Source organism: Octodon degus, unplaced genomic scaffold (genome assembly GCF_000260255.1).
Source record: "Octodon degus isolate 3935 unplaced genomic scaffold, OctDeg1.0 scaffold00026, whole genome shotgun sequence".
In the NCBI taxonomy this organism is placed as follows: Eukaryota; Metazoa; Chordata; class Mammalia; order Rodentia; family Octodontidae; genus Octodon; species Octodon degus.
Window position 1 is genome coordinate 11,048,571 of NW_004524602.1, and position 16,544 is coordinate 11,065,114.

At 45.7% G+C, this 16,544-nt stretch overlaps 1 protein-coding gene and 1 pseudogene across 1 annotated transcript in view; both read left to right on the forward strand.

Annotated features, from left to right (window-relative positions):
- Positions 1-10,170: 10,170 nt before the first annotated feature.
- The window catches only part of Mtfmt (mitochondrial methionyl-tRNA formyltransferase), a 23,215-nt gene continuing 16,841 nt past the window's right edge, over positions 10,171-16,544 (forward strand). The window contains exons 1-3 of the mRNA XM_004628936.2: positions 10,171-10,409; positions 12,654-12,863; positions 14,065-14,187. Of these exons, the coding sequence (XP_004628993.1) occupies positions 10,186-10,409; positions 12,654-12,863; positions 14,065-14,187 (557 nt within the window). The 5' untranslated portion in view covers positions 10,171-10,185. The remainder of the gene's footprint in view (positions 10,410-12,653; positions 12,864-14,064; positions 14,188-16,544) is intronic.
- Positions 15,084-16,399, forward strand: LOC105741848 (annotated as a pseudogene).

Here is a 16,544-nt window from a genome sequence, read left to right on the forward strand (position 1 = left end):
TCCCCAGTCTCCTTCTTCAGATAATTTAGTTTGTCAGTGTTATTCTAATCTTGCTATAAAAAGCCTTACAGCAGTCCATTTAGAAAATTAACTTTCAGTGTATGGTTAGTTAATCATTATTAGACTAAATTTTTGAAATATAAAAATTTGTGGTCAAAAGGTCACTAGACTCTTGGCTGATTTGAGCTGGCTGGGTGGGTGACTCATTTGCAGAACAAGTTCAATTGCCCTTCAAGGTTATCAGAACAATTTCTAAGCACTTTTTATTAGCACATGTTTGCAGTCCATGCAGTACACAGTCACTACAGTATCTTTTTAATCCCATCCCCTTCCCTTGAAGTCGGGTATTGCTCTGCCTCCTGATTTGTCCTCATTGCCCAAAATTACTTTGGCTATCCTGGGATTCTTCCAGTTCCATTTGAATTCTGGGATTGTTTTCCTTTTGATCAGGACTGCATTGAATCTGTGTAGCCATTTTGGGGAGGATGGCTGCTTTGACAATATTGGTTCTGCCCATCCAGGAGCAGGGGACGATGTCTTTCCATTTTCTGAGTTGTTTCACTTTCTTGATTAGGTTAATTGCTGAGTGTTGCATTTTCCTTGAAGCTGTTTTCGTAATTCCCTTCTCATTCCATTGGTTGTTGGTGTCCACACATGCTAGTGACTTTTGTGGGTGCTCTTATAGCCCGCTGCTTTGCTGAAGTTTGCTATTAATTCTGAGAGGTTTTGGCTGAGTTAAGTCTTCTCTGCAGAGTATCGTGATATCTGCAAATAATGATAATTTGAATTTTCCCTCTCCTATATGTATCCCCCCTTTTAAAATCACTTGTTTGTTTGTTTGTTTGGTACAGGGTTTCTCTAAGTAGCTCAGACTCATAGTGATCCTCCTGCCTCAGCCTCCCCAGCACTGGGATTACAGGTATGGGCTACCCCCTGACCCTGTATCCCTTTTATTTATTTTTCTTTCCTAATTTCTCTGGCTAATGTTTAAGTACTATGTTTAATAGAAAAGTGGATATCCTTGTCTTGTTTCTGATTTTAGGTTAAAACCTTTTAGTTTTTTCCCCATTTAGTCTGATGCTGGCTATTAGTTTGTCATAAATATCTTAGTTATATTAAGGTATGCTCCTTCTATACCTGTTTTCCTTGAGGTTCTTTTTTTTTTTTTTTTTTTTTTTTGTGGAACCAGGGATTGAACTCAGGCCCTTGTGCTTGCCAGGAAAGTGCATATTCTACTGAGCTCCTTGAGTTTGTTTGTTTGTTTGTTTTTATCGTGCAGGCTTTGGAACTAATAATAGTTTACTTGTTTTTGGTGTTTCTGGAGGCATAACTTGCTGTATAGGTTAGACTGGCTTTGAACTCACTACATAGCCTAGGCTGGCCTCGAGCTTGTGGCTCCACTCTTGCTCAGCCTCTAGAGTGCTGGGATTACAGGCGTGCACCACCCACCCCCATCTAGGGCTGTTGGGTTTTGTCAGAAACTTTTTTTGCATCTATTAATATGATAGTGTGGTTTTTGAATTTGCTCCTGTTGGTGTCGTGCTTTACATGTACCAACTTATGCAAGTTGAACCATCCTTGTGTCTCTGAGGTGAAATCTACTTGTTCATGATGTACAATCTTTTTTGATAATGTGGTACACTCCATTTGCTAATAATATAAAATGTTGAGGTTTTTTGTATCTATGTTCATTAAAGAGATTGGCCTATAGTTCACTTTTTTAGTTTGGTATTTGTCCAGTTTTGAGATCAGGGTGACCCGGGCTCCCATAAATGCGTGTGGGAGCACTCAGTCCCTTTCGATGTCTCTGACGAGCATGAGGAACATTGGTAATACAACATCCTCAGAGGAGCCGTAGACTTCAGCAGCGAAACCATCAGGTCCTGGGCTTTTTAGTTGGTAGATTATTATTATTATTATTATTATTATTATTATTGTTATTTGTATTTGTATTTGTATTTTAGGGAAGTTCTGCAGGGTGCTCAGGGTCTCACTACCAGATCAGACTCGTCGTGATCCGCCTGTTTACAGCCTCCCAAGAGCTGGGATTACAGATGTGTGCCACCACACCCAGTCTCAGTTGCCATCTCAGTGTGCCCCAGGGGTGGGGCCAGCTTGGCAGGCCCGGGGATCACATCCCTGGTCCCTGCACCTGCTTGCAGGTGCTTTCACCCACTGAGCTATTTGGCCAACCCTGGTAGATTATTTTTTAATTAATTAAGTCTATCGGTACATTTTAGGTATACACAACGATCACAATCTTCACAGGAGATTTGCACCTTTATGTGATGTAACTATATTCTTTTCTTCCCATCTTCCCTTCAGCTCCTCCTCACTGTCTACCAAAGCTTTGTTTTCGTTTTCCTTCTCTCCTCATCACTTTTCTCTTTTCCCTTTCTTCCTTTTCCTCTCCCCTCTCACCAGCTCCCCTTTCCCATGTGAATATTTTCTTTCTATTTCACAGTATCTATTACACATTTTGGTCCTTATTTAAAATGTTGAGAAACCTTGGAGTATTTCCATATGTGTGTCTGATTTATTTCACTTAAGAGTATGGCCTCAAGTTGCATACATTTAGCTAGAAATTTCTCAATCTTATCCTTCTTTATGGCCAAGTAGTACTCCATTGTATTTTTAAAAACCACATCTTGGGGCCGGCCAAATAGCTCAGTGGATTACAGCACCTGCAAGCAGGTGCAGGGGCCAGGGATTCTGCAGGGCCTCGCCCCCCGGGGCGCACTGAGATGGCAATTGAGACTGGGCGTGGTGGTGCACGCCATAATCCCAGCTCTTGGGAGGCTGTAAACAGGCAGATCACTATGAGTCCGATCTATGCAGTGAGACCCTGAACACCCTGTAGAGCCTTCCCTAAAAAAAAAAAAAAAAAAAAAAAAAAAAAGAAAGAAAGAAAGAAAGAAAGAAAGAAAAGAAAAAGCACATCTGATGTATCCATTCATTAGTTGATGGACATTTAGGCTGTTTCCAAGAGTTACTATTACAAACTGTGCTGCTATAAATATGGATGTATATATATATATATATATATATATATATATATATATCCTTTTGGTATGATGCTATTGATTATTTGGGAAGATACCAAAAAAGAGAATAGCTGGGTCAAAAGGGACCTCTAGGTTTAGTTTTTTGAGGAATCTCCACACTGATTTCCACAGTGGTTTCACCAGTCTACATTCTCCCCAACAGTGGAGAAGGGTTCCTTTTATTCTCACAGTGCTCCCAGCATTTGTTATTGTTTGACTTCTTGATAATAGACATTGGGGTGAGATGGAATCTCCATGTTGCTTCAGTTTGCATTTCTCCAATGACCAATGATGTTGAACATTTTTTCATTTACTTCTACTTCATCTGATAAGTGACTGTTCATTTCAGATGCCCTTTTTGGACTGGGTTTTTTAATTAAGGGTCTGGCTGGGCATGGTGGCACATGGCTGTAATCCCAGCACTCAGGAGGCTGAGGCAGGAGGATCACGATGAGTTCGAGACCAGCCTGGGCTACAAAGAGGTCTCAAGGCGAACCTGAGCTGCATAGTGAGACCCTGTCTCAAAAAGACAAAAAAATTGGGGTCTGATTTTTTTTTTTTAGTTCTTTATGTATTCCAGATCCTTTTTCTTGGGAACAGCAGGAATTTTTTGCCCCAAACTTTGGGTTGTCTCTTCATTTTGATAGTGTTTCACTTACTATCCAAAAGCTTTTCAGTAAGATAAAGCCCAAGTTGTTGATTCTTTGTGATAGTTTCTGTGTGGTTGGGGTTTTATTTATAAAATCTTTGCCTTCACCAAGGTCTTCAGGAGTTCTACCTGTTCTATCTTTCAGCAGATTTAGTGTTTTCATTTTAATCTTTAGATCTTTAATTCATTTTAATTTTAGTTTAGTAGATAGTGAAAGATATGTCTAATTTTAATCTTTGGCATGTGGAAAGCCAGTTTTCCCAGCACCACTTGCTAAAGAAGTCATCTTTCTTCCGGTCATCATGTTTGACATCTTTGTGAAAGAAGAGGTGAATAACTATGTCTGGAGTTGTTTCCTCATCTTCTAACTTGTTCTATTGATCCTGTTTTTATGCCAATACCGTGCTATTTTTATGAGTATTGAAGTATAATTTTAGTATAATTTCAATCTGGGATTCTGGTGTCCCCTGCTATGTCTTCACTGCCCAGAATTGCCTTTGCTATTATAGGTTTCTTATGGTTCCAATTGAATTTTAGGATTGTTACTCTAATTCTGTGAGATGCGATGTTGGAATTTAGATTGAGATTGCTTTCAATCTACAAAGCTATTTTGGAAAATATGGTCATTTCACTTGGTTGATCTTCCTACCCAAGAACAAAAGATGTCTACTTTCTGATATCCTCTTCAGTCTCCTTTTTCGTGGTACTGTAGTTTGCAGGTAGAGGTGTTTTACCTCCTTTGTTAGATTGATTCCTAGGGATTTCAGTTTTGGGATGCTATTCTGAGGCACGTTGTTTCCATAGTTTCTCTCTCGGTGAGTTTGTTATTTGTGTAAAGGAAGGCTGTAGAGGGCACTTCCAGGTCCTCGTCTCGGTCCAAGAAGCCAATGTTTGTAATCCCAAAGTCACGTTATTGGAATCCCATCAAGTTGATTTCAATCTACCACTTTCAATGCCACCCATGGCAAAGATAAAGAAACTAAATTATATTTTCAATCATCGGGGAGTCAAGGGGCTCTAAGTCCAGCCATGAAGACGGCTTCCCGGAACAAAGAGAGAGACCCAGGGCTTCCCCCAGTTTTATTCAGTGGAGGAGTGGCTTGAGGAGGATTGACTGAGAATTATGGGCAGTAGGTGACTCTGTGAGCTGAGCTAGGTGGGTGGCCTGCATTTACCTCTGTCATATGCAGAGACAGCAATCTGTGTTATACAGTATCTACTGTTTTGGCAAGTCTGGTGCTTCAGCTTTGGTGTAGCCTTTCAAGCCTATGAGTTCGAGCCACATAGTGAGACCCTGTACCACATATATTTTTTAAAAAACTTTTATTATTCATTTATTTGGTACAAGATCTGGCTACACAATTCAGACTCATAGGGATCCTCCTGTCTCAGCCTCCCCAGTGCTGGGATTACAAGCATGCGCCATCATGCCCAGTTTAGGCAGCCAGCCCAGCAGACCCAGGGTTCTGGGACCAGCACAGCATGCAGTACTGGGGATCAAACCCCAGTCCCTGCACTTGCCAGGAAAGCACTTAGACCACCAAGCTATCTCCCCAGCCCTGGGGGAAGGTCTTTTTATTAACAGCCTCTGCACATGAGCAGAACGATGTTACCTCCTGCTTCCAGACATATGCCCTTGTCCAGTGCCCTTCTGCAGCAGCTTTCCCACCTGTAGTCTGAGATCCCCAGTTGCTCCACTTCAGTGCCAGGCTAGGGTCATTGCCTTCTTGGTTTTGGCCACTCTGATGGGCATATGTGTTATCAACTGTAGTTTAAATTGTCTTTCCCGAGTAGCTGGTACACTCACTGGCCTTTAGGAATCTTCTTTTGAAAAAGGTCCAGCTCATTTACTTGTTGAGTTATATGCCCTCTTTTAAATTGATTTGTGATAGTTCTGGAAATAAGTCCCTTTGAAGGTACACTACCAGTTTTCTTTTAACCTCCCAAATTTAACTCGTCCAAGTATTTGTCATGACCAAAATGATTGAGCAAACCTATCATTGTATTCAGTCCTCTTGCATTTGTTTATCAAGTATACTTACAACTGTCATGTTTTGTGTCTAGTTGTTCCCCCAAAGCCTCATGCAGTCACAGGGTGGTTTCTGGAGTTTGTGATTGGTCCTTGTGCATGTGGGTAGATAATCTGCACTACAGTGTAAGGAGGGGAGAGAGGCTAGCTAGCCACTGGGGCTGCTGCCCCTCCCTTTGCTCTTTGCTGTTTTCCACCGCCATGAGCGCCTGCTCTGTGCCCTGCCGCTCTGCCTTGGAGCCAGCTGAGTATGGACTGAAACCTCCACTAACTGTGAGCTATATAAACCTTTCCTTCCTCAATTTTGGGTGTTGAGTATTTGTCCCAGCAACAAGAGAAGAGTAACTAAAACAACAAATTTTAATATCTTGGTATAAAAATTTTACACAAGCTGGGGAGATGGCTCAGTAGAATAAATGCTTGCCTGGCAAGCACAAGGGTCTGAGCTCAATCCCCGGTTCTACAAAAAAAAAAAAAAAAAATTTACACAGACTTCTTGGGGCTGGTTTAATACCTGTTTGTATATCTTTCTCTTTCTCAGACACCTTCTATTAAATAGTATTTCATTGTTCTCTTTGGAAATATTTTAAATCTTTTCTCTTTTTTCCCCTAAGAGTTTTCGTGCCCATTTATTCTGATTTATATATGCACCTATCATTCTCTAAACCAGTCAGACAGGGTCTTCACACTGAATTATATTCTGATCTCGCTCTCTCTCTCTCTTTTTTTTTGTGGAACCGGGGATTGAACTCAGGCCCCTGCGCTTGCCAGGGAAGCACTTATTCCACTGAGCCATCTCCCCGGCCCACATTCTGAGCTCTTAAAAAAAATTTTTTTTTAAATAATTTTTTTTAAAAGGTCAATCATGAACAAATATTTATTGCTAAATGAACAATGAAGTGTTACATATACAATTTGGGCCAGTTCAGTTCCAGCTTGGAATGGCTCATTAATAGCAGAGCTTCTAAATTATTCTGCTAAAACGAAACTCATCTGATCTCACTAAAAGAATTTAAAGATAGATCTTTGCTGAAATGCCTGAGCTGAGCTCAAGGGCTCAGACTTGTGGTCCTCTTGCCTCAGCCTCCCAGACTGAGGACATACCATTGTACCTGGCTAAATGTGAAATCTTTTTAATTTCGTGGGCATAGGAGAAAGTGGTTTTCTCTTTCCCCTGTTAGCCATGTGCGGTTTTGTTAGCATCATGAAGTGTTTCTCCCTGGCAGTGGTCCTGGGGCACAAGCCAGCTCTCTGCGACCCTTCTCCTCTCAGTCTGGCCAGGAGGAACCTTCCTGTACTTAGACTGCTTCTTCTAGCGGTGATATCACACCTGACTTCTCCTTGGGGGCCTCCTGGAGCCTCTTAGAGGTAAGATGGCCTCTCTAGTCCCTCTCCTCAAGGTCACTCTGACCTGTGGGTCCTTTTTATTTTTGTATTTTAGGGAAGGGTCTACAGGGTGTTCAGGGTCTCATTACTGGATCGGACTCGTAGTGATCCGCCTGTTTGCAGAGCTGGGAGTACAGGCGTACGCCACCACGCCCAGTCTCAATCGCTGTCTCAGCGCGCCCCCGGAGCAGGGCCGGCTCTGTAGGCCCGGGGATGTCCTGTGGGTCCTTGCCACCTCCACAAGCTCTACCGTGCGATGGAAAGACATCCCAGATTTCTAGAGACAGTCTATGCATCGTGTGTGTGTGTGTGTGTGTGTGTGTGTGTGTGTGTGTGTGTGTGTGTTTTCATAGTCCTGATTTACAGCGTGGCTGGGCAGACAGAGTGACAGAGCAGTCAGAGGTTCAGACGACGGCTCCACCTCCAGACACTGGAAGGGCTGGTGCAGAGCGCCCCCTCGTGTACAACTGGTGTAACCACAGTCAGGGGACTTCAGCACGGCGCCAGGAGCAGCGGATCCAGGCATGGCTTGCCAGGGCTGCGCGCTGATGCTCTGGGCGTGGCCCCGGCCCGTGTGCAGCAGTTTCCATGTCATGCGTCAGGTGACATTGTCCACCAGGCCACAACAGGAGTCCAGTGGACTAGGGCCTGTGCTACCCTAACACAGGGGTTCTGACCCGGTTCTGCCCGTTCCCTTTCTCCTGGGAGCGCCGTCCACACCACAGGCTCCTAAGAGGCAGAGGGGGTGCTTCCTGCCCTTCCTGCAGAGGGGGTTGGAGGTCGCCCCCGCATCTGTTTTCTCCCAAGCCGACCTCCCTTTGCTCCTCACACCACTTTAGTCCCAAAGCCAGCAGAGCCAAGCAGTTCCCCTCTCAGTGAGTGGCACTGCTTTTCGTTTGTCACCCACACTTGGCCCTGAGGTAATTTCCCTGATTTAACACACACACACACACACACACACACACACACACACACAACTCATCAGAGGAGGGAAAATTCCAGAAGCTTTCTTCTTTTTTGCAATACTGGATACTGAACCAGGTGTCATGCTTGCCCCCACTCATACCACGGAGCACCCAGGGCTTTTTTTTTTTTTTTTTTTCTTTTTCTTTTTCTTTTTGAGACACAGTCTTGCCAAATTGCTTAGGCCTGGTCTTGAACTTGTGTCCTCCTGCCTCAGCTTGCTCACTAGCTGGCTTTACAGGCTTGCGTCCCTGCATCCAGTTTTGCCTGCTTTTCTTTTTGTTCTCTCCCTTTTTAAAATAAATTTGCTGCTAATGAAAATCTAGAAGGTTAGATGCCAGTGGTGAGAGGTGGCTCTGTGGAGGGAAGAAAACAGGTTGGTATCAGACCTTCCAGCTGAACATTGGCAGGGACCAGAGATGCTGTGAGTGGCTCAAGACAGCTCTGTGGAATGGGGCTACTGACAAGCACTGGCTGCTAAAAGTGAAGGGTCATATAATCTGTGTTCTTCAAGAAGCTTCAAATCCACTAGAGGAGGAATGGCACAAACAGAAATACAAAGCATCATACTTTATTTTTATTTTTTATTTTTATGTATTGAGTACAGGGTCTCAGACTCATAGTGATTCTCCTGTTTTCAGCCTCCCAAGCACTGGGATTACAGGTGCGTGCCACCACCCCCAATCTCAGTGGCCATCTCAGTGCACCCCGGGGGTGGGGCCAGCACAACAGGCCGGGAATCGAACCCCAGCCCCAGGCGCTTTAATCTGCTGAGCTATCTGGCCAGCCCAGCATCATACTTGAGGCAACAGGGTTTTTCTAAGATGAAAACTCAGATGAATTTGCATTGAATTTTTAGGTCATGTTGTATAAGGAAAGTCTGTCATTTTCTGCATAGTTTGCCTGCTCTGAGACAGGATCCTGGGACAGAGCTTGGTGAAGGGAGTCGAGAGGGCCTGGGTCTCCTCTTACATCATTGCCACCAGAGAAGCACAGTTTCTGAAACTTTTCTTTTCACTTTTCTGTTCGACACACAGGTGGCGAAAGTGCCAGTGTCTACGCACACGTTGGACAAATTTTCTCAGGAACACCAGCCATGAGAAATAGATGTCCCCACACTGTCCTGAGGGGGGACCCTGGGGACAGACATCAAATCCACGAAGCAAGAGCTCAAGCTTTGGTGAAAATGTCTCAGCTTGGCTTTGAGCGGTGGGCATCACTTAGGAAGAGGGTGTGAGGGCAGCCTAGGGAGGAGACAGGGTATGCGCAGCCACAGAAACTAGGGTGCTGGTCCTGGTCTCTGGGTCGAGTGGCAATGGGGTGCAATGTCAATGAAAATAAGAGGAGAAGGGAACTACTCTAAGCCGTGAACCTCGTGGATATGGGCCCATCCTCCAGGAGGCCACAGCGTTTAAGCTCTAATGATGATCAGAGGCTTTCTGGGAATAACTAGCCCTGCCCACTTTCCCTGGGAATCTCCACCCCGGGACCCTCGGAGGGCAGGGGCCAGAATGGAGCATTCAGTTCATAAAAGAGGCCAACGAAATGGACTGAGCCTCTTCAGGTGCAAGACCTAGGTTCGCAGTGAGGTCAGATGGTGAGATCACAGGCGCTGCAGCTGCAGGAACAAGGCTCTAGCACTGCCCGCCATTTACTAGCCTGGACCTCAGAAACTGACAGCCCTTAGCTTCAGAGCGCAGATTCCCCTGGGTGGGGTGGTTGTGATCCACGCCTCAGATGTTAATGTGAGGTTGGAAGAGACAACGGATATAAATTACATAGCCAAGTGGTGGCGCACAGTAAGGACTCCGCATATATTAGTCATCTTAATGGCTGAGAAAATGATACTGTAAGGACGCGTATGATCTGTTCCCAGAAGAGTTCCTTTGGTGTTTCGGCAACCTAGAGCAAATAAACCACGCAGAGGATGCACTCCCCCAGCGTTTGCTCAGATTGGCCACACCTCTAAGACGGGAGACCCCGCCCCTCGTCCTCTGGACACGCCTCCAGCACTGGCTTCCTCCCGGCCCCGCCCCGGCCCCGGCCCCGGCCCCGCCCCCGGCCCCGCCCCGACGCGCCTGCGCGATGTGTGTGCGCGGCCGTCAGCTTGGGCGATGAAGCTTCTCGTACGCGGCTGGTGGAGACCCAGGCTGGGCCGCGGTGCGGCGAGCGGGAAGGCGAGCTCTCCGCGGCGGGTGGTGGCGAGCGGGCTCGGCGGCTGTCCTGGCTGGGAGGACGGCAAGGACGCCCGAGGCCGCGACAAGCCGCCCTGGCGCGTGCTCTTCTTCGGCACAGACCACTTCGCCCGCGAGGCGCTGCGTGCGCTCCACGCCGCCAGGTACCGGGCGGGGCAGGGCCTGGGCAGCCGGGGCGTGAGCTCCTTGTCGCGGACCTGGCAGAGGGGATTGGCCTCGGTGTCCCCGCGCGCATCTTCCGGTCGGCCCTGGGGCGACGGGGCTGCACCCCAGCCCGGCCCGGTCAGTGCCGGTATCCCTCGACCGGCTTGCAGGTGCGGAAGCCGGGGCTCAGAGGTCGTTCCGCTGCCCAAGGTCATCAGCTAGCGGTTAGGACCAAAACCACCTCCGACCTCAAAGCACCCCTTTCTAGCTCCTGACACCGAGCCTTCAGGCTTGTGGGCCCGGACCTTGAGCGTGGGCTTCCCGGGTGTGCGCGTTTCCTGCACGCCGCTCTTCCTCCTCCGCCCCAGACCTGCTGCACGCCGGGCTCGGATTTCCTGAGCTGCAAGCGAAGACACAGCCCGAAACGAACCATCACAACTCGAAGGGCTGTACTTAGTATTTATGAAATTTAACAAATCTTGCTTACTGGAAGTCTATGGTATATGGTGGCACCTACTGCTCTATCCCCCTTTACCCCCATTGTTTCTTTTCCCCATTCTGTTTTTTTTTTCTTCTCTGTCCCAATTTTTTTTATTATTAATTAAATTTATGAGTACATTTTAGATACACATATGATCATATCCATCATAGGGAATTTGTACCCGTACATGATATGTTTTGATTCCGCTTTCCCCATTCATGTCTGTTACCAGAAATGGTCTCCCTTCTATGTGGAATCTCTCGTCATTCCTTTCCTTTGTTGTTTTCTGCCCTCCCCACACTCCTGTGCCCACACCCCTTGAAACATCCCCGTCACACCAAGGGGGCATTCTGTCTGCACCTTGCTGTTTTCCATATTGCCACATGCACCTTTCTTCTGGTGATTCACTTGCCTGCACCATTAACCCTGACGTTCTTTTAGTGCCCTGGCACATAATCCTTTAGCTGTAAGTCTTTGGCGTGTTCATGCAGTACCCATTTACTAAATAAACACACAGCCCCTGCGTGGCAGGCTGTAGCTCAGTGTCAGTGGGAGACTGCTCTGGCTTTGATCTCCAGCACAATGAATGTATGAGTGAATGTACAGCCCCTGAGCACTGGAATACTGTACAGTACTGTACAGTAGCTGAAAGTGACAAGGTGGCTTCAAGTGCTACCATAGGATGATGCCTATGGTGTGTACCTTTATTTTTGAATAAGGGGGCAGCAGTGTGCTAAGTAAGTTTGCCTGTCGTGCTGAAGGCCTGGGTCCAGTCCCCATGACTGCAGAAAACAAAACAAGTCAGTATTACTTGACTGATACAAGGTTATATTACAAAATTTCATTGATTCAAAGATAAACAGTGAATGGGCCAGCAACATAGCTCAGTGGACTAAGCTGATACGCCTGTAATCCCAGCGCTGGGGAGACTGAAAACAGGGGGATCACTATGAGTCTGAGCTGCGTAGTGAGACCCTGTAACAAACAGTTTTTTTTTTTTTAAAAAAGTTTAAATGGTGAAGAGTTGTTTTCTTCTATCTCTGGCTTTCATTTCTCAATTCTCCCAGAGACAGTCATTGAGCTCGGTGTCTTCTGGAACTGCTCAGGGCATGTTCAAGCATATGGATATTTAGCCCATCTTTAAATGATTTCTATCATAGATATAGAGCCCATTATTATTTATTTATTTTTTTGGGGGGCAGAACTGGGTATTGAACTCAGGCCCTTGCGCTTACCAGGGAAGCACTTATTCCACTGAGCCATCTCCCCGGCCCCTGTAGAGCCCATTATTAAGAGGAAATAACTAAGACATATGCAGAAGCATATGTATAACATCCCAATTGTATAAGATAATTGCTGTATATGGTTCTGTATGCACTAAAGTCTCTGAAACGGTACTGTCCAAAGGGTAGCCGGTAGACATATATAGCACTTTAAATTTAAAACAAATAAGCCAGGTTTGGTGGCTCACAGTGATTTAAGAGGCTGATGCAGCAGAGTTAGTGAACAATTTGGTGAGACTCAGTCACGAAATACAAAGGCGCTAAGGCGTAGTTCATTGGTAGAGTGCTTTCTAAGCATTCAGCAGGCCGTGGGTCCAAGCCCCAGTGCTACTGGGGAATGAGGGAGGGGGATTAAATAAAAATATAAAAAGCCAGCCGGTGGCACTGCTTTTAATCATTTAGCCATACATGCTTTGTGAGTTTAAGCTATAAAAATGCCCAAACACTGACACATTTTTCTTGCAATCTTTCTCATTCAGGGAAAGCAAAGAGGGAAGGTTGATAGAAAAACTGGAGGTGGTCACGATGCCCTCACCATCGCCCAGAGGACTTCCGGTGAAGCAGTACGCCGTGCAGTCCCAGCTTCCGGTGTATGAGTGGCCGGACGTGGGCTCCGGAGAGTATGACGTAGGAGTGGTGGCTTCCTTTGGCCGGCTTTTGAGTGAGGCTCTTATTCTTAAATTCCCCTAGTAAGTTTTATTTGTAAGGAAATACGGTATGGAGACCTTGATCTTTATAAATGGACCCGGTGTCTAAAACACTGTAATTTAAGCTCAAGTGTGCTTTCTTTCATCTTTTGAAATAAAGATCCTCAAAGGACTTTTACCCACCCGCATTTAAATTTAATGACAGCTCCCAGATTGCCCCTCCAGCTCAGCCCTGCCCTCGCTTCAGGTCCTATTGCCCACCTGTCCATAGGCCTGTTTTGATGTCCAGTAGGCACCTTACATTCAGGGTGCCCCAAACCTCCCAGAACTTTTGTCTCAGTGAAGGCACCTGCCCTGATTCACTCCAGCCACACTGGTCTCCTTGTGCCGTGAGCATTTGTCTCCCTGGAGAGCTTTGTATTAATTTTTCTGTTGTCTGGAAAACTTTTTTTGCATAGCTATTGTGTGCCTTGTAAGGACACTTTAGTTAACAGTGGACTGCATATCAGACGATGGTGTCGTGACAGTGTGTGGGATGCTGTGGCCATCTGACCTTGTATAAGAGCACACTCTGATGTCACACAAGCAAATCACCTCACCAGGCGTGTCCCCTTTGTAAAGTGATTCATGATTGTGTCAATCATTCTCTTACTCCTTCAGGTCTTTGCTCAGTTTCTTATTGACAAAAACTTCTTAGACTTGGGTTAAAATTATAATCCTCCCCCCGTCACTCTTGTCCCTTTCTCTCCTTTGTTTTTCTCCACAGGCCTCAGCATCATCTGACAAATATTTTACATCCAGTAGTTTGTGTTTTTTTGCTCATCTGCTGCCTTTTGCATATGAGCTCCCCAGGAGCAGGAATCAAGTGATGGAAATTGTGTGACTAAGCTATTGTGTAACTGTAACTTGCTTTGTCTCTGAGATGCATATGAAGATTTGAGTAGTTCTCAAAGTAGTAATAAATGCCTTTTAAAACTGTATCTTAAAACTCCAGGTATGGAGTTCCAAAGCATCTTTGGAGTCATGACTAGCTGTCCTTGCTCTGTTTTTAATTAAGCATCATGAATTTCTTATGGACAGAACTTTGACTTTTCTTTTAGGTGCTAGAGAACTAGACAGAGCTTTCAGATGTGTCAAATTTCTGGGAAGGTGTCATGGTGCACAGTAGCGCGCTAGCGTAGGCAGCGGTGACTGCGTGCTGAGGTCCGTACTGATGCACAGGTTTCTGCGTTTTCCAACCCAGCGGCGTGCTGAACGTGCATCCCAGCCTCCTCCCGAGGTGGCGGGGCCCGGCCCCCATCATCCACACGGTGCTCCACGGAGATCCTGTGACTGGAGTGACAATCATGCAGATCAGACCTAAACGGTAGAGTTCATTTTCTTTTTTTTGAGATTTTTGTGATGTTTTAAAATGTTGCTATTGGTCTGTTTGAGGTACGTGTGGGGAATTGAGTGAAAGGACAGTGCTCACTCCTCTGCCCCAGGGAGCGGTTCCTTTCCGTTTGTTTATTTATTTCATGGTACTAGCGACTGAATACAGGTTCCTTAGATTAAGCTGCATCCACACCTCTGTATAAATAATTTTTTTTTTTTTTTTGTATTGGGGAAGGGCCTACAGAGTGTTCAGGGTCTCACTACTACATCAGACTCATAGTGACCTGCCTGTTCACAGCCTCCTAAGAGCTGGGATTCCTGGTGCACACCACCACACTCAGTCTCAATTGCAGGCCCAGGGATTGAACTCCGGCCCCTGCACCTACTTGCAGGCGCTTTAATTCGCTGAGCTATTTTGCTGGCCCCCTTTTTTTTTTTTTTTGAGAGAAAGGGTGTTGCTGAATTGCCCGTTCTGAGCTCAAAGGTGGAGTCCTCCTGCCTCAGCCTTCTGGGGTTCTGCCAGTATAGGCATGTGCCACTGCCTGCTTCCTTTGCTTTGATACAACTTTGTTCTTGCTCTCTAACCTAAGCTGTATGCCTCTTGGTATATATGCGACATCTCTTTAAAGTTCTTAGGAATTTCCTAATTTTTCAGTTGAAAAGAAGTATATTATTGGGCTGGTGAGATGGCTCAGTGGTCTAAAGCACCCACTTGGAACAAGCTTAGCAAACAGAGGGATCACGGTTCAATCCCCCAGCACCACATGCCAGCCAGCCCCGCCCCCTGGTGGACTGAGCTGGCCACACACACACACACACACACACACACAAATAAATAAAATTTAAAAAAAAAAGTATATTATTAATAGTGAGTGCACAGTGGAACACATGCCTGTCTTCTGCCTTGCCCCGGAGCAGGTGGCCAGATAGCCACTGGTGCTAGAGGAAGGGTGGGTGAGAGGGCTGCGAGTTGGTTAGGCCTCTCTGGCTGCCAGGCTCAGGGGCTTGGTGAGGCCAGCGTACCTGCATGGTGCTCTCCTGACCGAGTTCCTCCAGTCTCCACTTCTGCAGGGGCTCGAAGCTGTATCCCCTCCCAGGAGTTTTCTTGGAGGCTTTTTTGGTCCCATTTGTGAGAATGATGTTGTCCTTAAGGATGAGGAAACACAGAAGATGGTGAAGAGTGAAGGTGGCACAGTAGAAAAACGCTCCTTTCTGTGATGGGCTCTGTTTGAGGAAAGGTGAACCCAGCCCTTAATCAACCTGGAGAGGGGCTAGAGCACCGAGGAATTAGAACTGAATTTGTAGGTCACGTTGAACTTCTCAGTGACAAGAGCAATACTCACAAATTTGTAAACCTTGTGAAAGAAGTGGCCTTACCTGAGAGCTGGCTCAGCAGAAATTATGATTTTGAATTTATGCAAGTTGAAAAGCCATATGAGTCTTCCATCGACGCCAGTGGCTGCCGGAGGTATTTTCTTAAGGTGAGAAGACTGACCGACTCGGTGAAGAGTGTGTGATCGCTGTTCCTGTTCACCAGCTTGCCCACATCCTGACATTAACATCTCTATTGAAATAGAAGAGTGCATGGAAGATCATGTACATACAGAGCTTGACTATAACAAATCATAGTATCATTTAAAGGATGGGATTGTTGGAATTTTACTTCTTAGTAAGAAAAAAATACAACATGTGGAGTTACAGTTGATCAAGAAAGAGGTCACAGGAATTGTACCCAGGACTACAACTGGAATAGACACCATCGTCAACTATGAAATAACAGATAGTGCACCAGTAAAAGGTGAGTCCATTCCTGTAAGGCTTGTTAGCAGGATGTGACCAACGCCAATAATGGCAGACTGAACAAAAAATGTTCAGTAAGGTACTCTTTGAATCTAGTGCTTGTTGGAAGGCAGAGAGACTTCAAGCAGCAGGAAATCATCTTATGGAGAAAATCTCTTGAAACACTAAGGAAAGAGAATGAACTTCCATCTGCAGTTTGAATCTCCAGACTCACCGGCATCTGCTGAACAGCATGAAATATGAACTGAATAGGAGGAAAGGAAAAGAATCCATACTTGCTGCAGTGGAGTTCGGAGGTTAAAGGTGGTCGCAGCATGTGGCGTGGGGAGGCCAAAACTCCACGTGTAACAGTCCTCCTGTATGTTCCAGTGCTGCACTTATTTTACAGTATAACTTCGTGTGCTTCAAGTAGAAATATTTTAAAGTGTGTTTTCTTTGAAATGCTGGCGATTTCCTAAACTGCCCATATTTTTATTTTATATTGCATAGATTCGTGATAAGCACTCGGATACTGTATCAGCATAAACATTAAAGATTTTCATTCAAGGG